The sequence below is a fragment of the Nicotiana sylvestris genome, chromosome 1 (assembly GCF_000393655.2).
Source record: "Nicotiana sylvestris chromosome 1, ASM39365v2, whole genome shotgun sequence".
Classification (NCBI taxonomy): Eukaryota; Viridiplantae; Streptophyta; class Magnoliopsida; order Solanales; family Solanaceae; genus Nicotiana; species Nicotiana sylvestris.
The window spans coordinates 168,916,899-168,935,981 of record NC_091057.1 but is presented as its reverse complement, the minus strand read 5'-3'; the positions used below and the strand labels follow the sequence as shown (position 1 = coordinate 168,935,981).

At 40.6% G+C, this 19,083-nt stretch overlaps 2 protein-coding genes across 2 annotated transcripts; one reads left to right on the top strand and one right to left on the bottom strand.

Moving 5' to 3' along the window:
* The first annotated feature begins 5,381 nt into the window (after positions 1 to 5,381).
* LOC138876971 (uncharacterized) lies at positions 5,382 to 6,950 on the top strand. Its single transcript, XM_070156274.1, has 2 exons — positions 5,382 to 5,929; positions 6,851 to 6,950. Exons 1-2 carry the CDS (start codon positions 5,382 to 5,384, stop codon positions 6,948 to 6,950), a joined length of 648 nt encoding a protein of 215 aa, XP_070012375.1.
* Positions 6,951 to 10,804: 3,854 nt separating this feature from the next.
* Positions 10,805 to 11,706, bottom strand: LOC104250122 (folylpolyglutamate synthase-like). The gene is made up of 2 exons (XM_009806682.2): positions 11,635 to 11,706; positions 10,805 to 11,416 (listed from the first exon to the last, which is right to left on the bottom strand). The coding sequence occupies exons 1-2, from the start codon at positions 11,704 to 11,706 to the stop codon at positions 10,805 to 10,807; spliced, it is 684 nt and encodes a 227-aa protein (XP_009804984.1).
* Positions 11,707 to 19,083: the final 7,377 nt, after the last annotated feature.

Below are 19,083 nucleotides of genomic sequence, written 5' to 3'. Positions count from 1 at the left end.
CCTTCTGAGTCTCGCCCCCAGGTGTTAGCTGCCGGAGCGGTTTCAAACATATTCACTGCTCCACCTTGTTCATCCACGGCACAACCTGTCTTACCCAGGCCTAACTTCGATTCATCATCCTTCACATTTCAAGCACCACCTCTTCCATTGGAACCTAGTCAGTTCACTACCAATGCTTACCCTCAGCCGTCTCGGTACGAGTTTATCGCAGGACAGGAGAAAGCCGAGAAAACGCCTGAACAAGAGGAAATGACCAGAAAAATGAGAAGCATGGAGCAAACTCTCAAAAATATACAGGGTCTGAGCGGGCAAAAAAGCGTATCTTACGCTGACCTGTGCATGTTCCCACACGTACATCTGCCCTTGGGTTTCAAAACCTCAAAGTTTGAGAAATATGACGGGCATGGGGACCCCATAGCCCACCTCAAAAGGTACTGTAACCAGTTGCGGGGAGCGGGCGGAAAAGAAGAACTTCTTATGGCTTACTTTGGAGAAACTTTGACTGGCATTGCTTCTGAATGGTATACGGATCAGGAAGTATCTCGTTGGAACATTTGGGACGACTTGGCTAGGGATTTTGTCAGGCAGTTTCAATATAACATCGACATTGCCCCCGACAGGAATTCATTGTCAAACCTAAAGAAGAAGCCTTCGGAGAGCTTCCGAGAATATGCTGTCAAATGGCGCGAACAAGCAGCCAGAGTCAAACCTCCCATGGATGAAACAGAAATGGTCAGCGTTTTCCTTCAAGCTCAAGAGGCTGATTATTATCAAAACATGATGTCTGCAATGGGAAAGCCGTTTGCTGAAGCCATCAAAATCGGTGAAATGGTGGAAAATGGTTTAAAAACAGGGCGAATCTTGAGTCAGTCTGCTATAAGGGCCACCTCCCAAGCAATCCAAGGCGGGTCTGGAGGAGGAGCAAACCGAAAGAAGAAGGAAGAAGCAACAATGGCAACTTCGAGTGTAAGAAAACCCCATCCGTCCAGATTTCATTTCTCTGAAAGACCCCCGCAACACTACTACCCCCATCAAGATGCGGCCTATGCTATGAACCTTCAGCCCTACACAGTAATGAATGCACAACCATATATTAGGCCACAACAACAATTTCACCAAAAACGAGCTCAATTTCCAAGAAATCAACCTCCTCACCAAGCTCAGTATAATCCCCGACCTCCACAAAATAATCTCCCCTACAACGCCCGCACTCGAGAGCCGCCCAGGAAAATGGACTTCACACCTATTGGTGAATCATATTCCAACCTTTTCCCCAAATTGGTCCAAATGGGTTTGTTACAACCCGTACCCCCAAATAGGCAAAACCCAGAGTCACCCTCTTACCAACCTGGTGCCCGATGTGCCTATCATTCTGGAGTGGAAGGACATGACACTGAGAGCTGTTGGACTTTGAAAAGGGTTGTTGAAAACCTCATAGAACAAAAGCGAATAGTGTTAAAGGACGAAGACATTCCTAATGTGACCAACAATCCGTTACCGGCTCACAACAATGGACCGATTATTGGGATGATCTGCGAAGATAAAGAGTTTGATCCTGTCTTGAAAGCCATCATTGCAATCACCGACATTGAGAAAGAGCCTAAGATGTATGCAAAGCAAGAAAAGGTGGACAAGAAGAGTAAAACCCCCCTCAAAACACAGAAAAAGCAGTGGAAACAAAAATTGAGGTAGTACCCTCGAAATATACTATCCTTTATGTCCCCCGAGGTTCGAAGAAAGGACAAGTGACATTGAGCCCTCCAAGAAGGTTTGAGCTGAACAAAGGATCTAAGATGTATGTGCCCAAAGGGACCTATGCGGAACGGGGGCCAATAATTTCACCAAGGCTGAATGAGCCCGTGATTATTGGACGCGCGCCGCAGAGGCCCATGACGGATCCTACTACCGTCCCATGGAATTATAACAAGGCGGTAGTAACCTACAAAGGAAAAGAAATCCTGGGAGAAGTGAATGAAACTAACCCAACTGAGAAATACCTCAACCTGGAGGAGTTGAATGATTCTACAAAGAAGCGTTTACCACTCAAGAAACCGGTTAGCGCCGAGGAAGCTGAAGAGTTTTTCAGGAAAATGAAAACTGCAGACTACGAGATAATTGATCAACTCCGAAACTCTCCCGCTCAGGTCTCGTTGTGGTCGCTATTGATGAATTCAACTGAGCATCAAAAAGTATTGATCAAGACCCTCAATGAAGCTTACGTCCCAATTGAAACTACCGTGGAACAGGTAGAGAGGATGGCAGAAAGATTTTTCATGATCAATCAAATTTCCTTCAGCAAAAATGATCTGCCCCCGGAAGGGGCCGCTCACAACAAGGCCCTCCACCTAATAGTTAAATGTGAAGGGTACTATGTCAAGAGGGTCATGCTGGATGGCGGGTCCGGAGTGAATATCTGTCCCCTTTCGACTCTGCAAAGAATGGAGATCGAGACAGGGAGAATCAGGCCCAACAGGGTATGTGTTCGTGCCTTTGACGGCATCAAAAGGGATACCCTAGGCGAGATCGATTTGATTTTGACTATTGAACCTGTGGATTTTGAGGTGACCTTTCAGGTCCTAGATATGGATACTTCTTACAATTTCCTTCTAGGAAGGCCCTGGATTCATGCGACGGAAGCCATACCTTCTACTCTCCACCAGATGGTAAAATTTGTACATGAAAATCAAGAGATTATAGTCCACGGAGAGGATGAGCATTCAATTTATCGAGACCCGTCGGTTCCATGCCTCGAAGCTAAGGAGGGTAGTGAACAAATAGTCTATCAAGTTTTCGGGGTTGTGGTCGCAGACCAATGCGAAGAAGGAAGCCCCTACCCTCAACCATTTCTCTCAAAAGCGTCAGTTATGGTTGCCAAGGAAATGATCAAGCATGGTTATAAACTGGGAAAGGGACTCGGGGCATCATTACAAGGTATCACCGAACCTATCACATTACCTGCCGCCAAAAAGTTCTTCGGTGTTGGTTTTTACGCCGAAAAAGCTGACGTAATGTGGGCAAATCAACGGAAGAGCAATGGTTGGGTATTATCTCAGCCAATTCCCCATCTTTACAGAACATTCGTCAAACCCAAGTACAATGAAGAAAGAGAGGATGAGACCTTCACGGCCGAGGAAATTGAAGAAATCTGTGAGGTTATGAGGCAAATGATGTACGAAACCCATATGGTTCAGCCAGGAGAAGGCTCGAGCACCGCTGAGGTGCTTTACATGGGGCCCAATGCCAAATTGCAAAACTGGAAGGCTACTCTGTTTCCGATCAAGCGGGAATCCTGGTAGACCAGTCTTGCCACCTTTTCTGCATCACGAGTTATTTTGGGGTGCAACTCGAATGATTTCCTTTTAGTTTCCTGTCCTTAAATTCTGATGTAAACCCTATTATCTTCAAAATTCAATGAAATGAAATAAATATTTCATCTTTTATCTTATTTATTCTCTCTGATTTTTTTTTATTTTTTCTGTTTTATTTCTTTCAGTTCTAATAATGCGGCTTTAAATAACATGACATGCTTGCGGACTTCATGCCCAGATCCAAACATGCAGTCTAGCTGCGAAATAATGAACCAAGAAATGGAATACGATGAAGAAGAGGCTTTTAAGGAAATAAATCGAGAATTGGAACACTTTGAGAACAAACCTAAGCCGAATCTGAATGACACCGAACCAGTTAATTTGGGAACTCCTGAGGAAATCCGAGAGACCAAAATAAGCATTCACACGGACGAGAAAACGCGAGACGCGATAGTTCAACTCCTTGTTGAATTTAAAGATGTGTTTGCTTGGTCATATGATGACATGCCAGGATTAAGCGTTGATCTAGTGGTGCATAAATTGCCAATTCACCCTGATTATCCTCCAGTTCAACAAAAGCAGAGAAAGTTCAAAACTGATGTCAGTGACAAGATTAAAGAATAAATCACCAAGCAGCTGAAAACGGGAGTAATTCGGGTAATCCAGTACACCACGTGGTTAGCGAATGTAGTTCCAGTGCCGAAAAAAGATGGGAAAACTCGGGTCTGTGTGGATTATCGAGATTTGAACAGAGCGAGTTCCAAAGACAATTTTCCATTGCCCAACATCCACATCCTTGTTGATAATTGCGCCAAACATGAGATCCAGTCTTTCGTAGATTGTTACGTTGGATATCATCAGGTGTTGATGGATGAAGAAGACGCTGAGAAGACTGCATTCACTACACCATGGGGCACTTACTGTTATCGGGTTATGCCATTCGGTCTGAAGAATGCTGGAGCAACTTACATGAGAGCCATGACTGCTATTTTTCATGACATGATGCATCAAGAAATAGAGGTGTATGTGGATGACGTGATAATCAAGTCCAGGACTCGAGACAATCATATCCAAGACTTGAGGAAATTCTTCGAGAGACTGAGAAAGTACGACTTGAAGCTGAACCCGGCCAAATGCGCCTTCGGAGTCCCATCAGGCAAGCTTTTGGGTTTCATAGTAAGCAGGAGAGGTATAGAGTTAGATCCAACAAAGATAAAATCTATCAGAGATCTACATCCCCCAAGAACGAAGAAAGACGTGATGAGTCTGTTGGGCAGGTTAAACTATATCAGTCGATTCATTGCCCAACTAACTAGCACGTGTGAGCCTATATTTAAGCTATTAAGGAAGGATGCAGTGATCAAATGGACGGCTGAATGTCAAGAAGCCTTTGACAAGATCAAAGAATATCTTTTAAATCCCCTAGTTTTGGTCCCGCCAGAGCCAGAGAGACCCCTGTTCTTATATCTGACAGTCTTGGAAAATTCTTTCGGTTGCGTCCTCGGACAACATGACATAACCGGAAAGAAGGAGCAGGCGATCTACTACTTGAGCAAGAAATTTACCGGCTACGAGGCCAAGTACACTCTGCTGGAAAGAACGTGTTGTGCTTTAACGTGGGTTGCCCAAAAATTGAGACATTATCTTCAAACTCACACTACTTACCTCATAAGCAGGCTGGATCCTTTGAAGTATATATTTCAGAAACCAATGCCTACTGGAAGACTGGCCAAGTGGCAAATCTTGCTTACTGAATTTGACATAGTCTATGCCACCCGTACGGCAATGAAAGCCCAGGCATTGGCAGATCATTTGGCCGAAAATCCGGTTGATGAGGAATACCAGCCATTGAGTACTTATTTTCCAGATGAAGAAATAAGTACCATAGAAGTGGTCTCGGAAAATGCTCACGTTTGGAAGATGTTCTTTGATGGGGCCGTAAATGCCAAAGGTGTAGGAATAGGGGCAATCTTGATCTCACCTTCTAGTCAACATTATCCGGCTACAGCTAGGCTTCGTTTCTTTTGCACGAACAATACAGCTGAATATGAAGCCTGCATCATGGGCACGAATATGGCGATTGATCAAGATGTTGGGGATTTGTTGATTATGGGGGATTCTGATTTGATTATCCGGCAAGCCCAGGGTGAATGGGAAACTCGAGATGTCAAGCTTATTCCTTATCGGCAGCACGTAGAGGATCTCAGCAAGCGGTTCAGATCAGTAGAGTTCAGGTATATCCCGCGATGTCACAATGAATTAGCCGATGCACTTGCCACTTTAGCTTCAATGTTACCTTATCCAGGCAACGCCCACATCGATCCCTTGGAAATCCAAATCAGGGAAAGACATGGTTACTGCAACGCCATCGAAGCAGGACCAAGTATCCAGCCATGGTACCAGGATGTTAAGAGGTTCTTGAAAACACAAGAATACCCCGAACATGCTACTGGAGATCAGAAGAGAACTATTAGGCGGCAGGCAAGTGGATTCTTTTTGAGCGGTGAGATATTGTATAAAAGAACCCCTGATATCAACTTATTAAGATGTGTTAACGCCGAAGAAGCAGGCAGGATCATGCATGAAGTACATGCAGGGGTGTGTGGACCTCATATGAACGGGTACGTTTTGGCAAAGAAAATCTTGCGGGTCGGATATTACTGGATGACCATGGAAAAGGACCGTTTCAGCTTCGTTCGAAAGTGCCATCAGTGTCAGGTGCATGGAGATCTGATTCACGCACCTCCCACAGAACTGCATCCCATGTCTACCCCTTGGCCATTTGTTGCCTGGGGTATGGATGTCATTGGTCCGATTGAGCCCAAAGCTTCAAATGGACACAGATTCATATTGGTCGCTATCGACTACTTCACAAAATGGGTCGAGACTGTCACTCTCAAATCAGTCACTAAGAAAGCCGTGGTGGATTCCATACATTCAAATCTTATCTGTCGTTTCGGTATTCCTGCAACTATAATCACAGATAATGCAGCAAACCTGAATAGTCATTTGATGGAGGATGTGTGTGAACAATTCAAAATAACGCATAGGAATTCCACTCCTTATCGGCCCAAAGCCAACGGTGCTGTTGAAGCAGCGAACAAAAACATCAAAAAGATTTTAAGGAAGACAACCCAGAGTTCCAGACAATGGCATGAGCAGTTACCTTTTGCCCTGCTTGGATATCGCACTACAGTACGCACCTCAGTAGGGGCAACCCCATACTTGTTGGTTTACGGGACCGAGGCTGTAATACCGGCAGAGGTAGAAATCCCTTCTCTCCGGATCATTGTTGAAGCTAAAATTGAAGACAGTGAGTGGGTCAAAACCCATTTGGAACAGTTAACGCTGATCGATGAAAAGCGAATCGCTGCGGTTTGTCACGGGCAGTTGTACCAACAAAGAATGGCCCGTGCTTACAACAAGAAAGTGCGACCCAGGAATTTTGAAGTAGGTCAACTGGTGTTAAGGCGCATTCTTCCACATCACCAGGAAGCGAAAGGAAAATTTGCTCCTAATTGGAAAGGTCCATACATCATCAGGAAGATATTGCCCAGGGGAGCATTATATCTAGGTGATATTGAAGGAAAAGATCCCGACACAGCCGTGAATGCAGATGCAGTAAAAAGATACTATGTTTGAACTTGCTCTGACGATGTTTTTGCACATTTGAGAGGACGAAGGCTTTCATTCCCGCTACCCAAACACTCAAATCCTTTGCTAACCCTTTGAGCCATTTACCTTTCTTTCATTACCCTCTTTGGAACCCGGAAGTGAAGTTCTAAAAAAAAAACCAAAATTTCTTGAACTACGTTTGACTTGATTCCGAAAGGATACGTAGGCAACCTCTCTATGGGGTTCAGTCACACCAAAACCAAAATATAATTCTCCCTAAAAAAGTTAAACTGGGGCAGACATTATAATAATTCGGCGATAATCCCGCCTGGATGGTTCCAAAGTTGTAATTCGATCCAAGTTCTTTTGACCCCAAACATGTTACAAGTCCTTCTGATCAATCGGCAAAAGTTTCTTCAAAATCAAAAAGGCGCAGTTGCTCAGATCCGACACAGTCAGGATGAGAGAATCAAAATGAGAGAGTCTTATTGGTGAAAACCTATGGGCACCATAAGGCGATGACGAGCAGAGAAATCAAAATGAGAGAGTCTTGTTAGTGAAAACTCATGACGAGCACTATAAGGCGACGGTGAGAAAAGAAATGAGAGAGGTCGGCTAGCGAAAACTCGCAAAGAGCGCTGTCGGCCGAAAGAGGATTTCACCACAGAAGGTTCTGGCAAGGTTCCCTGGTTTGGAAACATAGATCCGTTTGGTTCGTGAGAAAATGTAGGTTCGTGAGAGTCAGGCATCCAGTCCAAAAAGCAGGTTATGTCAATTTAAAGCCAGCATGGACCAAGATAAGTCTTTCTTTTCCCAAAAAAGACGCTTCTTTTTTTTAAAAAAAATCATTTTTTTTCTCGTTCTTTGTTTACTTTTCTTTGGATTCCTTTTCGGTTTAACCCTAAGCCCCAAAACATGCTAGAAAGAAAGGTGGCAGGACCGGTTTCACAGGGCTCTGTTTGGCAAGAGGTGGAGAACATACCCGGCCTCAGTGATGCGTCAGTCCAATCCCGACTGATCATGGCGTTTGATTACCTCAAAATCCCTAAGCAGAGTGAGACGGAAGAAACAGAGCCGTACACGCACAAATCAGCGTGAAATCCTGAAATATTGAGTCTTATCAGTTTGAAAGGAGGTTGCCTTGGAAGCCAATCAATGGCGAATTTTCTCAAAACAGAAATGAAGCTTGGGACCAAGAAAAACAATGAAGGCCACAAAACCGACCACAATTTCAAACTGACAATTTTTCTTTGTTTAGGAAAATTGAGACAGGTGCGATCCAAAGCAACCGTGCAAGAAGCAGGTGTAGCCCAAAAAAGAAATGAAGTGCACGAGCGTTGAAACAGCTTTGCAGCAAGAAAACGACCAAAAGGAAGTTTACCCAGAATTCTTTCATACATTTTGATAAATAAAAGGGCATACACATAACCCGTGGACCTCCCTGGCATAACCCAGGGACCTCTTTCCTTTTTTCGGCATAACCCGATGATTTCCCTGGCATAACCCAAGAACCTCTTTGAATTTCCCGGCATAACCCGTGGACCTCCCTGGCATAACCCAGGGACCTCTTTCCCTTTTTCGGTATAACCCGATAATTTCCCCGGCATAACCCGAGGACTTTCTCCCTTTTCCGGCATAACCCGATGACTTCCCCGGCATAACCCGAGGACTCTGTCCCTTTCCCGGCATAACCCGTGGACCTCCCTGGCATAACCCAGGGACCTCTTTCCCTTTTTCGGCATAACCCGATGATTTCCCCGGCATAACCCGAGAACTCTTTTCCTTTCCCGACATAACCCGATGACTTCCCCGGCATAACCCGAGGACTCTCTCCTTTTTCCGGCATAACCCGATGACTTCCCCGACATAACTCAAGGACTCTTTTCCTTTTCCGGCATAACCGGATGACTTCCCCGACAAAACCCGTGGACCTCCCTGGCATAACCCAGGAACCTCTTTTCCTTTTCCGGTATAACCCGATGACTTCCCCGGCATAACCCGAGTACTCTTTTCCTTTCCCGGCATAACCCGATGACTTCCCCGGCATAACTCGTGGACCTCCCTGGCATAACCTAGGGACCTCTTTGAATTTTCCGGCATAACCCGTGGACCTCCCTGGCATAACCCAGGGACCTCTTTTCCGGCATAACCCGATGAATCTTCCCGGCATAACCCGTGGACCCTTTCCAGCATAACCTGGCAATTCTCCCAATTTAGGGCTCCGATCCTTAAGTTGAACAGGTTTCTATTTAGTCAGCATTAGGGCTCTAATCCCTGAACTGAGCGTTTTTTTTTCTGTTATCCGACATTAGGGCTCCAATCCCTGAGTTGAGCAACCTTCATCTAGCCAACATTAGGGATCCAATCCCTGAGTTGTGCATTTTTACCTTTTGCGACATTAGTGCTCCAATCCTTGAGTTGCGCTTTGTAGACTAGGGTTTTTTCCAATCCCCTCATCAGTGTTGTAAATTTTCATGACAATTACCTCACGAAATTTTCCTAGTGAAACTGGGGCAGAAATTTCGTTCGTTTGTTTTGTTGTCTCAGCAGGTCTGACCCTGAGGTGCATGGATCGAGACGACCTACGGGGTGAGTCTCAATCCAGAATAAAGAAAAGAACAAAAGAACAAAAGAAAAAAAGAAGAAGATGTTCCCACATATTGGAACAAACAAAGGGCAGGTCGCTCAAAAATTGGATCAAATTCCCGAGCTCCGCCAATCCCGTTTCATTCAATACTGCAGAAATAAACAAACGCCTACAACTTGCGAGCATCAAGATTCGGATCGAAGTCTACAAGCAGAATTAGCTGAGACCCAAGATCAAGTTGCAAAAGAATTATAGATAGGAATCTTGTAACTAGCGGTTGACAGGCATAAGTAGTTAGTTCAGTTTCAATTTCCTTTGGTTGTAATAAGGAGGTCAGTAAAGCAGTAGTGGCAACAGCAACAACAGTAACAGCAAGCATTGCAATCCCATGGTAGTCCCAGCTACCAAAATTTCCCGAACTACATTGACATGATTCCTGTTTAGCCCAGGATATGTAGGAAACCTTTGAAGCAAAGGTTCGGTCAAATATTTTTCAAAAAAATGCTTCACACGGAGTACTCGGATGGGCAAAAATCGCTCGCTTTATCTTTGCACGAAAACCCTTCGTGTCTCCGGGCAAAGAGGGGCAGCTGTAAGCACGTGATTTTTGCCCTATATGAGAATTACTCCCAAAAATTCAAAAAAATAAAAAAAATGATTTTTTCTTTGGTGTGCAATTTTGTGATATTTTGAATAATTATTTGTATTTGTCTGTGCGTGTTTATTTGCTAAATTAATAAAAATACAAAAATATGTCGCATTTTGCATATAGGATTTAATTCCACAATTGTTAATAATTAGATGTGTTTTACAAAAATTAAAAAAATTACAAAAATAGGCATCGTTTGCATTTTTAGCATTTAATGTCCAAATATACAATTTTATGCTTAATTATTATTTAATTGTGCGTTAATTGATATTGGGAGTTAATTTGCGCTTTTATGACTTAATTTAGTTCTTAATAATAGTTTAAGTATTTTTATAATTTAGTTTTAGAAAATAAAAGAAGAAAAGAGAGCGAATATATAAAGAAAGTAGGAATTGGGCCTCTTCTTCGATTTCAAGCCACAGGCCCAAAAAATGGCCCAACCTTCCCTATGACCCAGTCCATTTCGTACTGGGTCGACCCAGTCCATAACCCAACACCCCTATTATTGTACAATCAAAATAAAACAAAAAAAAAAGTAAGAAAACCCTAAAAATGCCTAAAGCATCCACCCCCCTATTCTCCTTCTTCTTCCTCAAAACTCCAAAGCACAACCATGGCTGCCCTTGACCCCACGGGCACTATCCTTTAGGCATCATCAGAGTATATTTGGTCTGTATTCTTCACATCATTTCCTTTTTCCCCATGAAAGAGGTTTTCCCATATTCTTTGTAGAGTCAACTGCCATGAGAGATCAACTTGAGTATCAGTTGGCATTGAGGTACCCACCTTGTAATATACTGATACGTTAGGTACAAAGAGTGCTTTCTGGAAGTGTACTCCATGATTAGCACACGCCCTCATCAGTCTTCGAAGAAGTAGTTGAGGATCCCTCACCGACATACAGTTGAAGAGTAAGAATTGAGTTGAACTTTTCTTGGATGCTTCATGATGGCCCATCTCTACTGAATCATGTGAAGCCCCCGATTCATTATGTCCTCGATTACTCCCATAGGAATTGTGCTGCTTGTAATCTCCTTGGATTGCCAGAGAAAACCATTTGGCACATACATCCATGCTTTCAGGACTATGGGCACCATCGAAGTAGAACACAAGGTCCCCTGAGCCTTCACTCTCTATAAGTTGGTCAGGCACAATTTGTGCACGGCCTTGTAAAGCAGCTGTTGCTAGCCCTTTAACAAATTGCTCGGGTAGATTTGTCATATCTTTTAGGTAATTAATTTCAACATGGCCAGTTCTCTGTAGCCAAGTAGAGCATAATGCAACAAAAAATAAAACATTTGTTTGTCATGACCAAACGACCCCAAGAACCATCAACAAACAGTTCGTCATGACCAAACGACCCCAAGAACCATAGCTACTGCTGTCCGCGTAGCTGTCTCTGCGTCGTCACTTCATCTTCTTCGTCCTTCGTCAAGCTCGAGCTTGAGCTCGACATCCATGGCTAACCCCTTCACCTCGTTCCTGCTTCTGCTTGCAACGTCCATGGCTGCTCGAGTCGGAGCTCGACGAACAACTGCTTCTGCCATCAACGAGTTGCTGCCTCGTTTCGTCTTCTTCAAAGCTCAAGCATCGCCATGGCCAAGCTGCCTTCACGCCATTGACGCTGCTTCAAGCTCGAGTTTTCTGCTTGCTGCGTCGACCACCGTCCTCCTCCTCGACGAATAGCTGCTCTTCATCCAGTTCGAACCAAACAGACCCATCATGCCACTGTTGTCATTACCCTCGTCGACCATTCGTTTCCATGGCCAAACGACCTCCGTTGCTGTTTCGTTCTCTTCGAGCTTGGACATCACCATGGCCAAGCTGTCTTCACACTACTGTTGCTTCCCTCATCTTCTTCGCGCGAACAAAGCAAGCACACTTCCAGCTGATGTATCTTCAGACGAAGCTGCTGCTACCTTTTCGTTCGGTCGAGTTTTAGTCGAGGTCGTCGAGCATCGTTTTGAGTTCGTTCAAGTTTACAAGAAAGGTGAGTTCGTCGTTAAGTCCGGACAGATTTATTCCCATGTTTGAGGTTCGTCGAAACAGTCCATACGATCGAATTCATCGTTGCTCATATCCGGTTAGTAGATTTTTGAGTTTTATTTTTTTTTCGTATTTTTGTTTTGATATTTTCGAATCTAAAATCGGCAAATGTTTGTTTTGTTTATCGTTTGAATTAATTTTTAGTTCATATTCATGTGTTGTTTGTTAAATTAATTTTTCAGATTTCAAATGAAAGATTAATTAATTGTTTTTCATGTTTATTTCATGTTTGTATTGTTGTTTAAGTGAATATTTGTTGGTTTAATGTTTGTTAGATTCAAATTGAAATTTAATTAATTATTTCTTCAATTTGTTTCATGTTGTTATGAATTTTTCCAGGAAATATATTGATTTAATCGTTTTAATCCGTCATGTTTGTTGTGTTAAAATAGATTCATTCATGTTCATACTTTGTTTGGATGATCTTGAATCCGAATTTTGTATAGTTTGATTTCTTGTTTATCATTTATGATTATTTCTTGAATTTGTCTCATAATCTTGTTTAAGTTTAAGATAGGAATTGTTTGTTGTAATGTTGTTAGAGTAGTTGATTTTAAGTTCAATATTATTGAATTTAGAAATCAAAATATACTTGTTTGTTGTTGTTGTTGAATCCGAAAATAGGATTGTTTGTTGCTAAAATATTGTTCAATCAAATTTTAGTTGTTCTTTGTTGTTCAATTTGTGTTCATGTGATTTGTTGTTGAAATGTTGAAGAAATCATGTTCATGTGATTTGTTGTTGAAATGTTGAAGAAATCATGTTCATGAAATTTGTTGTTTGAACATTGTTAGAAATTAATCATATTGTCTATATTTTGGTTAAGTTTGATTAATTGATGTGTTATAGCTGATGGGTAGTTTGGTAATTTATAGTACTTTCGGGGGTAAAATAGTAATTTGTAATAGGGTCGGAGGGGTAGTTTAGGAATTGTACATTTTGTAATTGTTTATATGAAGCATGGGGGACAAAATGAAATGGGGTGGGTTGTGATATAGTTGTTTAATATAAAGGGGGGACAAGACAAAATTGAGTGGGGGGAATCTTGTATTTATTTATGTTAGGCATGAGAGACAAAATATAATGGGGTGGTGTGATATATTTATTTAATGTAATGGGGATGAGTGAGAAGATAATGGGTTTGGTAGAGAAAATGGGTTGATTTTAATTGATTAAAAGATTTATGGGTTGGGGGATATATAGGGAGGTCTTGAATCAGATTTAAGGGAGAGAAAAAAAAAATTAAGAGAGAAAATTCCGGAAAAAAAAAATACTAAGACTTTAGAAAAACAAAAAGAAAAAAACATTCTGGAAATTCAAAAGAATATACACCTGATATATAGTCCAAATATTCTGAGATACGGATTGAGAAATTAAGGGTTAAACACTAACTAGTCTTTCAAAAATCTGAAAAGTTTCCCTTTGCTTCTGTCCGTTGGTTGTTGTTGTTTCCGGATTTTGTCTTGATTTTAAAATCTGTCACTAAGTTTCTCGTCGCTGGTTGTTACTAGTTGCTGGGATTGCTGTTGTTGTATGCTACTGAATTTCTGCTGATCTCTCACTTTTCTTTTGCTTCCAATATCAGGTACACAACTGACACGCTGATTATTGTAAACTGAAACAGGAAGCATGAATACGAAAAATGAAGAATTGAAGTTCTAAATTTATTTTGAATTATATTCTTAATTTTATTTGTATATATAAATTATTTAGCTTACAAAAATCGGAATCATGTAGCTATTTAATGTATATATAGTGGAACATCCAACGATAGCTTAACGGATGAACTATCTATATATTGCTTAAAAATAAATAAATGGTGTAGTAACTCCGTCTAAGTTAAAAATCAAACGAATAGACCATTTCGGAACTTGTAAGAAAATTGTTTAGTTAAATAATATTGGTTAATTCCAGCATATAATTGTTTTAGATTAAAATTAGATTGCCAAGTAAATAAATAAATGGTGTAGTAACTCCGTCTAAGTTAAAAATCAAACGAATAGACCATTTCGGAACTTGTAAGAAAATTGTTTAGTTAAATAATATTGGTTAATTCCAACATGTAATTGTTTTAGGATTAAAATTAGATTGCCAAACCTTTTTTTAATTTGACAAACTGAGAACATGCCTAGTATAATATAATTAGGTAGTAATACGTGAGCCTGTGCCCGTATTGGCAACGGACTGCCTTGCTTGTATCATTTTTTCAGAATTTACGAATCATATTCGAAACTCAACTATAATAACTCAAGCATGTAAATAAATTAAGACCTTTTCTCTTTCATTTTTGTAGAGACAATTTTAATAGAAAATGTAGGCACTTTAGGATTATCGTGATAAAAATAAATGAGATGAGCCTCGCCAAATAAAACGCACAAATTGCGGGGCCCTCGATAAATGTTTAATTAAAATTACTTAGACTTCGGGATGAGCCGTTTAGCAAAATTCCACGGCCTTACCCAGAAATAATAATACGATAATTGCTTCAGGCGTGCATTTTAATAATCTTACCTTCTTAAATTCGGGTGCGCATTTATGTGACCCAAATCCAAATCTCAACGGAGTCGGAATGTATTAACAACCATGGGCGCATTGATTGTGACATGGTTCGAAATGCATTTTTACAATGTTGCAATTCCATAAAAAATAAATAATAATAAAAGCGGTTTTAAACTTAATGAAAGCACATAAGTAATAACATGTAATAAATCAGATATCTAGCCATTATAACAATTTAAGCGACCGTGCTAGAACCACGGGATTCGAGGGTGCCTAACACCTTCCCTCGGGTCAACAGAATTCCTTACTTAGAATTTCTGGTTCGCAGACTTCATTTGGAAAGTCGAATATTTTCCTCGATTTGGGATTCAAGATAAACCGGTGACTTGGGACACCAAAAGCCAAACCTTTCCCAAGTGGCGACTCTGAATTAAATAAATAATCTCATTTCGAATATTGTCACTTAAATTGGAAAAACTCCCTCGCACATTCAACCATTCGGGGAGGGCGCGCAAAAAGGAGGTGTGACAATCATAGAAGGGGACACCAGAGCCCGCGGACGCCAGCAGGACTACCTTGGGTCTCCTAGTTGAAAATATCTACACCCCACTTCTCGATCAGCCACTACATGCTTCAAAATCTGCACAAAAAGTGCAGAATGTAGTATCAGTACAACCAACCCCATGTACTGGTAAGTGTCGAGCCTATCCTCGGCGAGGTAGTGACGAGGCTACGGCAAGGCACTTACAATATAACCTGCATACAATGTATAATAAAAGCATAAAGAAGGACATGACAAAATAAAGCAGTAACTTGCAAGGAATGAATACAGAACCCAAGTGTCTTATCAGTATCCTACTATAACCAATTCTTAAGTGAAATGTAACGCTACCGAATAACTTACACAGTTGAAGAAAGATACATAAACTGATGCGGCGCGCATCCCGATTCCACCGTGTATTAATATCAATATGAATATTCACCTTTATTACTCCTTATCAATCCACCTTTATTCCTTCTGTTGTGGCGTGCAACCCGATCCCACGACATAATAGCATTTCACTCTTATTCCTCCTCAATATATCACTCTTATTCCTCATGTTGCGGGGCGCAACCCGATCCCACCATATCAGCATCAATTACTCAATAAGTACAGAAAATTTACAATGTAACTCAAAACTCTTCACAATATTTAAACCTCAAACCAAAATAAACGAAAAGCTTGTACATTATGAAACTTCACAAAAATAATACTACTCTGCGAAACCAATCCAAAATATACCATAAAATACCGATAAACCAGCTTAAGCCAATAATATGAGACAACAAAACTACGGGGTAGCTAATACCTTCAATGATGGAAAACAATGTCTAACAAGTAGCAATTAAGCATGGAAATATCAGTAAAGCAGGTAGCAATTACTGATATTTAAGGGAAATATAAGAAGAACGGGAAGGAAACATGCAAAACAGATAAATTGGAAATGCATAGGTATTTGTCACCTCACTTATACGCCACTCACATGGATTTTCACATAGCAAATAAGTCAAGGGTTCTTAATCGCTCTAGTCAAAGTTAGACAAGATACTTACCTCTATCCACAGGTCACTCACAGCTCAATTACTGCTTTTCCTCTAGATTCCACCTCCAAACCGCTCGTATCTAGCCATAATTAACTTAATAACATCAAATATTGCTAAAGGAATCAATTTCAATACATAAATTTAGGTTTCCTAACATTTCCCCCTAAAAGTCAAAAATCGACCCCGGACCTGCTCGGTCAAAACTCGAGGTTCGAACCAAAACTCATTCATCCATTCACCCTCGAGCCCGAATATGTAATTAGTTCTGGAATCCGACCCCAAATCGAGGTCTAAATCCCCAATTTGCAAAAACCTCTCAATTCTTCCAAAAATCCCTAATTTCTACTATGAAAGAACAAGGTTTAAGACTAGGAATCTAATGAGTGATGATGGAAATTGAAGGAAATTAGTTAAAGAGTACAAACTTATGATTTGGTGTTGAATTCCCCTTTCAAAAATCGCTCTAGGTCGAGTTCTAACTAAAGAGATATGAAATTTTGAAGAATTCCTGTTTACTGGTCTGGTTTTAATTCACTGGATAGGCTTTCTTCGCGTTCGCGAAGGGCCTGCCGCGATCGCGAAGCTACGGCTCTATTAGCCTACGCGTTCGCGAGATACTCTTCGCGTTCACGAAGGCTTACTCCCTTCTAGCCTACACGTTCGCGAGCCAATCGCGATGAGTATGGTCAGTTCCCTACCCCCAAGTCCCATTTCTTCGCGTTTGCGATAGACAGGTTGCGTTCGTGAAGGGTAATGCCCTCATTGCTTCGCGTTCGCGACCTAGTCTACGCGTTCGCGTAGAGTGAAATTCTCTCCCAACCTAGTTCTCCTTCGCGATCGCGAGAGTGACTATGCGATCGTGAAGAACAACATATCAGAAACCAGATTCAGCAATTTACACCAGATTTTCCAAGTCCAAAACATCCCGTAGCCTATCCGAAACTCACCCGACCCCTCGGGACTCCAAACCAACATGCACACAAGTCTAAAAATATCATACGGACTTGCTCGTGCGATCGAATCGCAAAAAAATACCTAGAACTACGAATTTAGCACCAAATCACATGAAATTCTTAAGAACAATTTGAAATTCCTATTTTTACAACCGAACGTCCGAATCACGTCAAATCAGTTCCGTTTCTCACCAAATTTCACAAATAAGATATAAATATTATTTTGGACATGTATCGGGCTCCGGAACTAAAATACGGGCCCGATACCAATAAGATCAAACATTAACCAGATTCTTAAAACCATTTAATTTTCAGTTTTTTAATTTTCATCAAAAATTCATATCTCAAGTTAGGGACCTCGAAATTCGATTCTGAGCATACATCAAGATCCCGTATTTCGATACGGACCCACCGGGATTGTCAAAATATGAGTCCGGATCTGTTTACTCAAAACGTTGACCAAAGTCAACTAAATCAACTTTTAAAGTCAAAAATTATTATTTTCATCAACTTTCCACATAAAAGCTTTACGGAAATACGTCCGGACTGCGTACGCAAATCGATGAGGAATAAAATGAGGTTTTAAAGGCTTCGAAACAAGGAATCGAGTTCTAAAACATAAGATGACCTTTTGGGTCATCACATTTATATCAAAACTAGTGAAACTATCCGCGCTTCGCGCGTTGTGAAAAATATCAGTAAATCATACTTTATTCCATGTATATTGCTTGGATAATCAAAATAACTAAAAATATTAAAACCAATAGATTGTATATGCAAAATAACGAATTTATATACATACATACAAATATATATATATATATATATATATATATATATATATATATATATATATATATATATATATATATATATATATATATATATATATATATATATATATATATATATATATATATATATATATATATATTGTTTGAATCATACAATAGTAAAATATACAAGAGTTTGTATCACCGCATATCTCTAAAACCTCCCGTCGCTGATGCCGGAGGTGACACCCTTTGGCCAATTTTATTGTTTGTATATTCATTGGTCATAACACTATCAGTAGGCCTTGATGTTTTCTCAAGGTTGCTTGTTCTTTCTCAAATATTACCTCTTTTTAAATTTTCTAGTGTATTATCAAGCACAAAACTTTCATAATCTGTAATGCACTTAGCATATAAGTAATACTATTGGTGGCTAAAGAGAGGTGCCAACACATCTCTTTTTAGACCATATATACTCCAATAAAGAGTAACCGCAGCTAAACCATAACTCAAAAAATGTACATTGTGCAAGAAACAGAAAGATTCAATAGTAGTAATAGCAAAAATATCAATATACGAAATTAGGCTTTCTTTATACAGATGACTTAGAGTGCATAAGACCAAGAGGAGAGCAAAAGCAATTGTCAAGAAAATTTAATTCTGAAAAAACTAACAATGGAGGAGAGGAGGAAAGGAGCGAAAGGCATCGCTGATTTTCATAACATACAATCAAATATAAATTAGCAATAGAATGCTTAAACTGAATAAGCTCAATTCAAACTAAAAAAAGGTTAAAGAAGGAATAGAAAGACACAGATGTGTTGTTTTTGAAGAGCACTATTAGGAGTTTGAATAAAATAAATCTTCAACTTCTGATTATACCAGATTTAATCCTAGTAAAATCAAGCTTTTTCCTTGCCAAGAATATGATTCAGCCTTTAGAAAAGTAACATATGGAACTTGCAGTTGATGATATTGGGTAAACTCTGTGACTTAGTGTCACGACCCTAAACCCGAACTTGGTCGTGATGACGCCTCTCGTGAAGACAAGGTCAGCCGACACATTCAT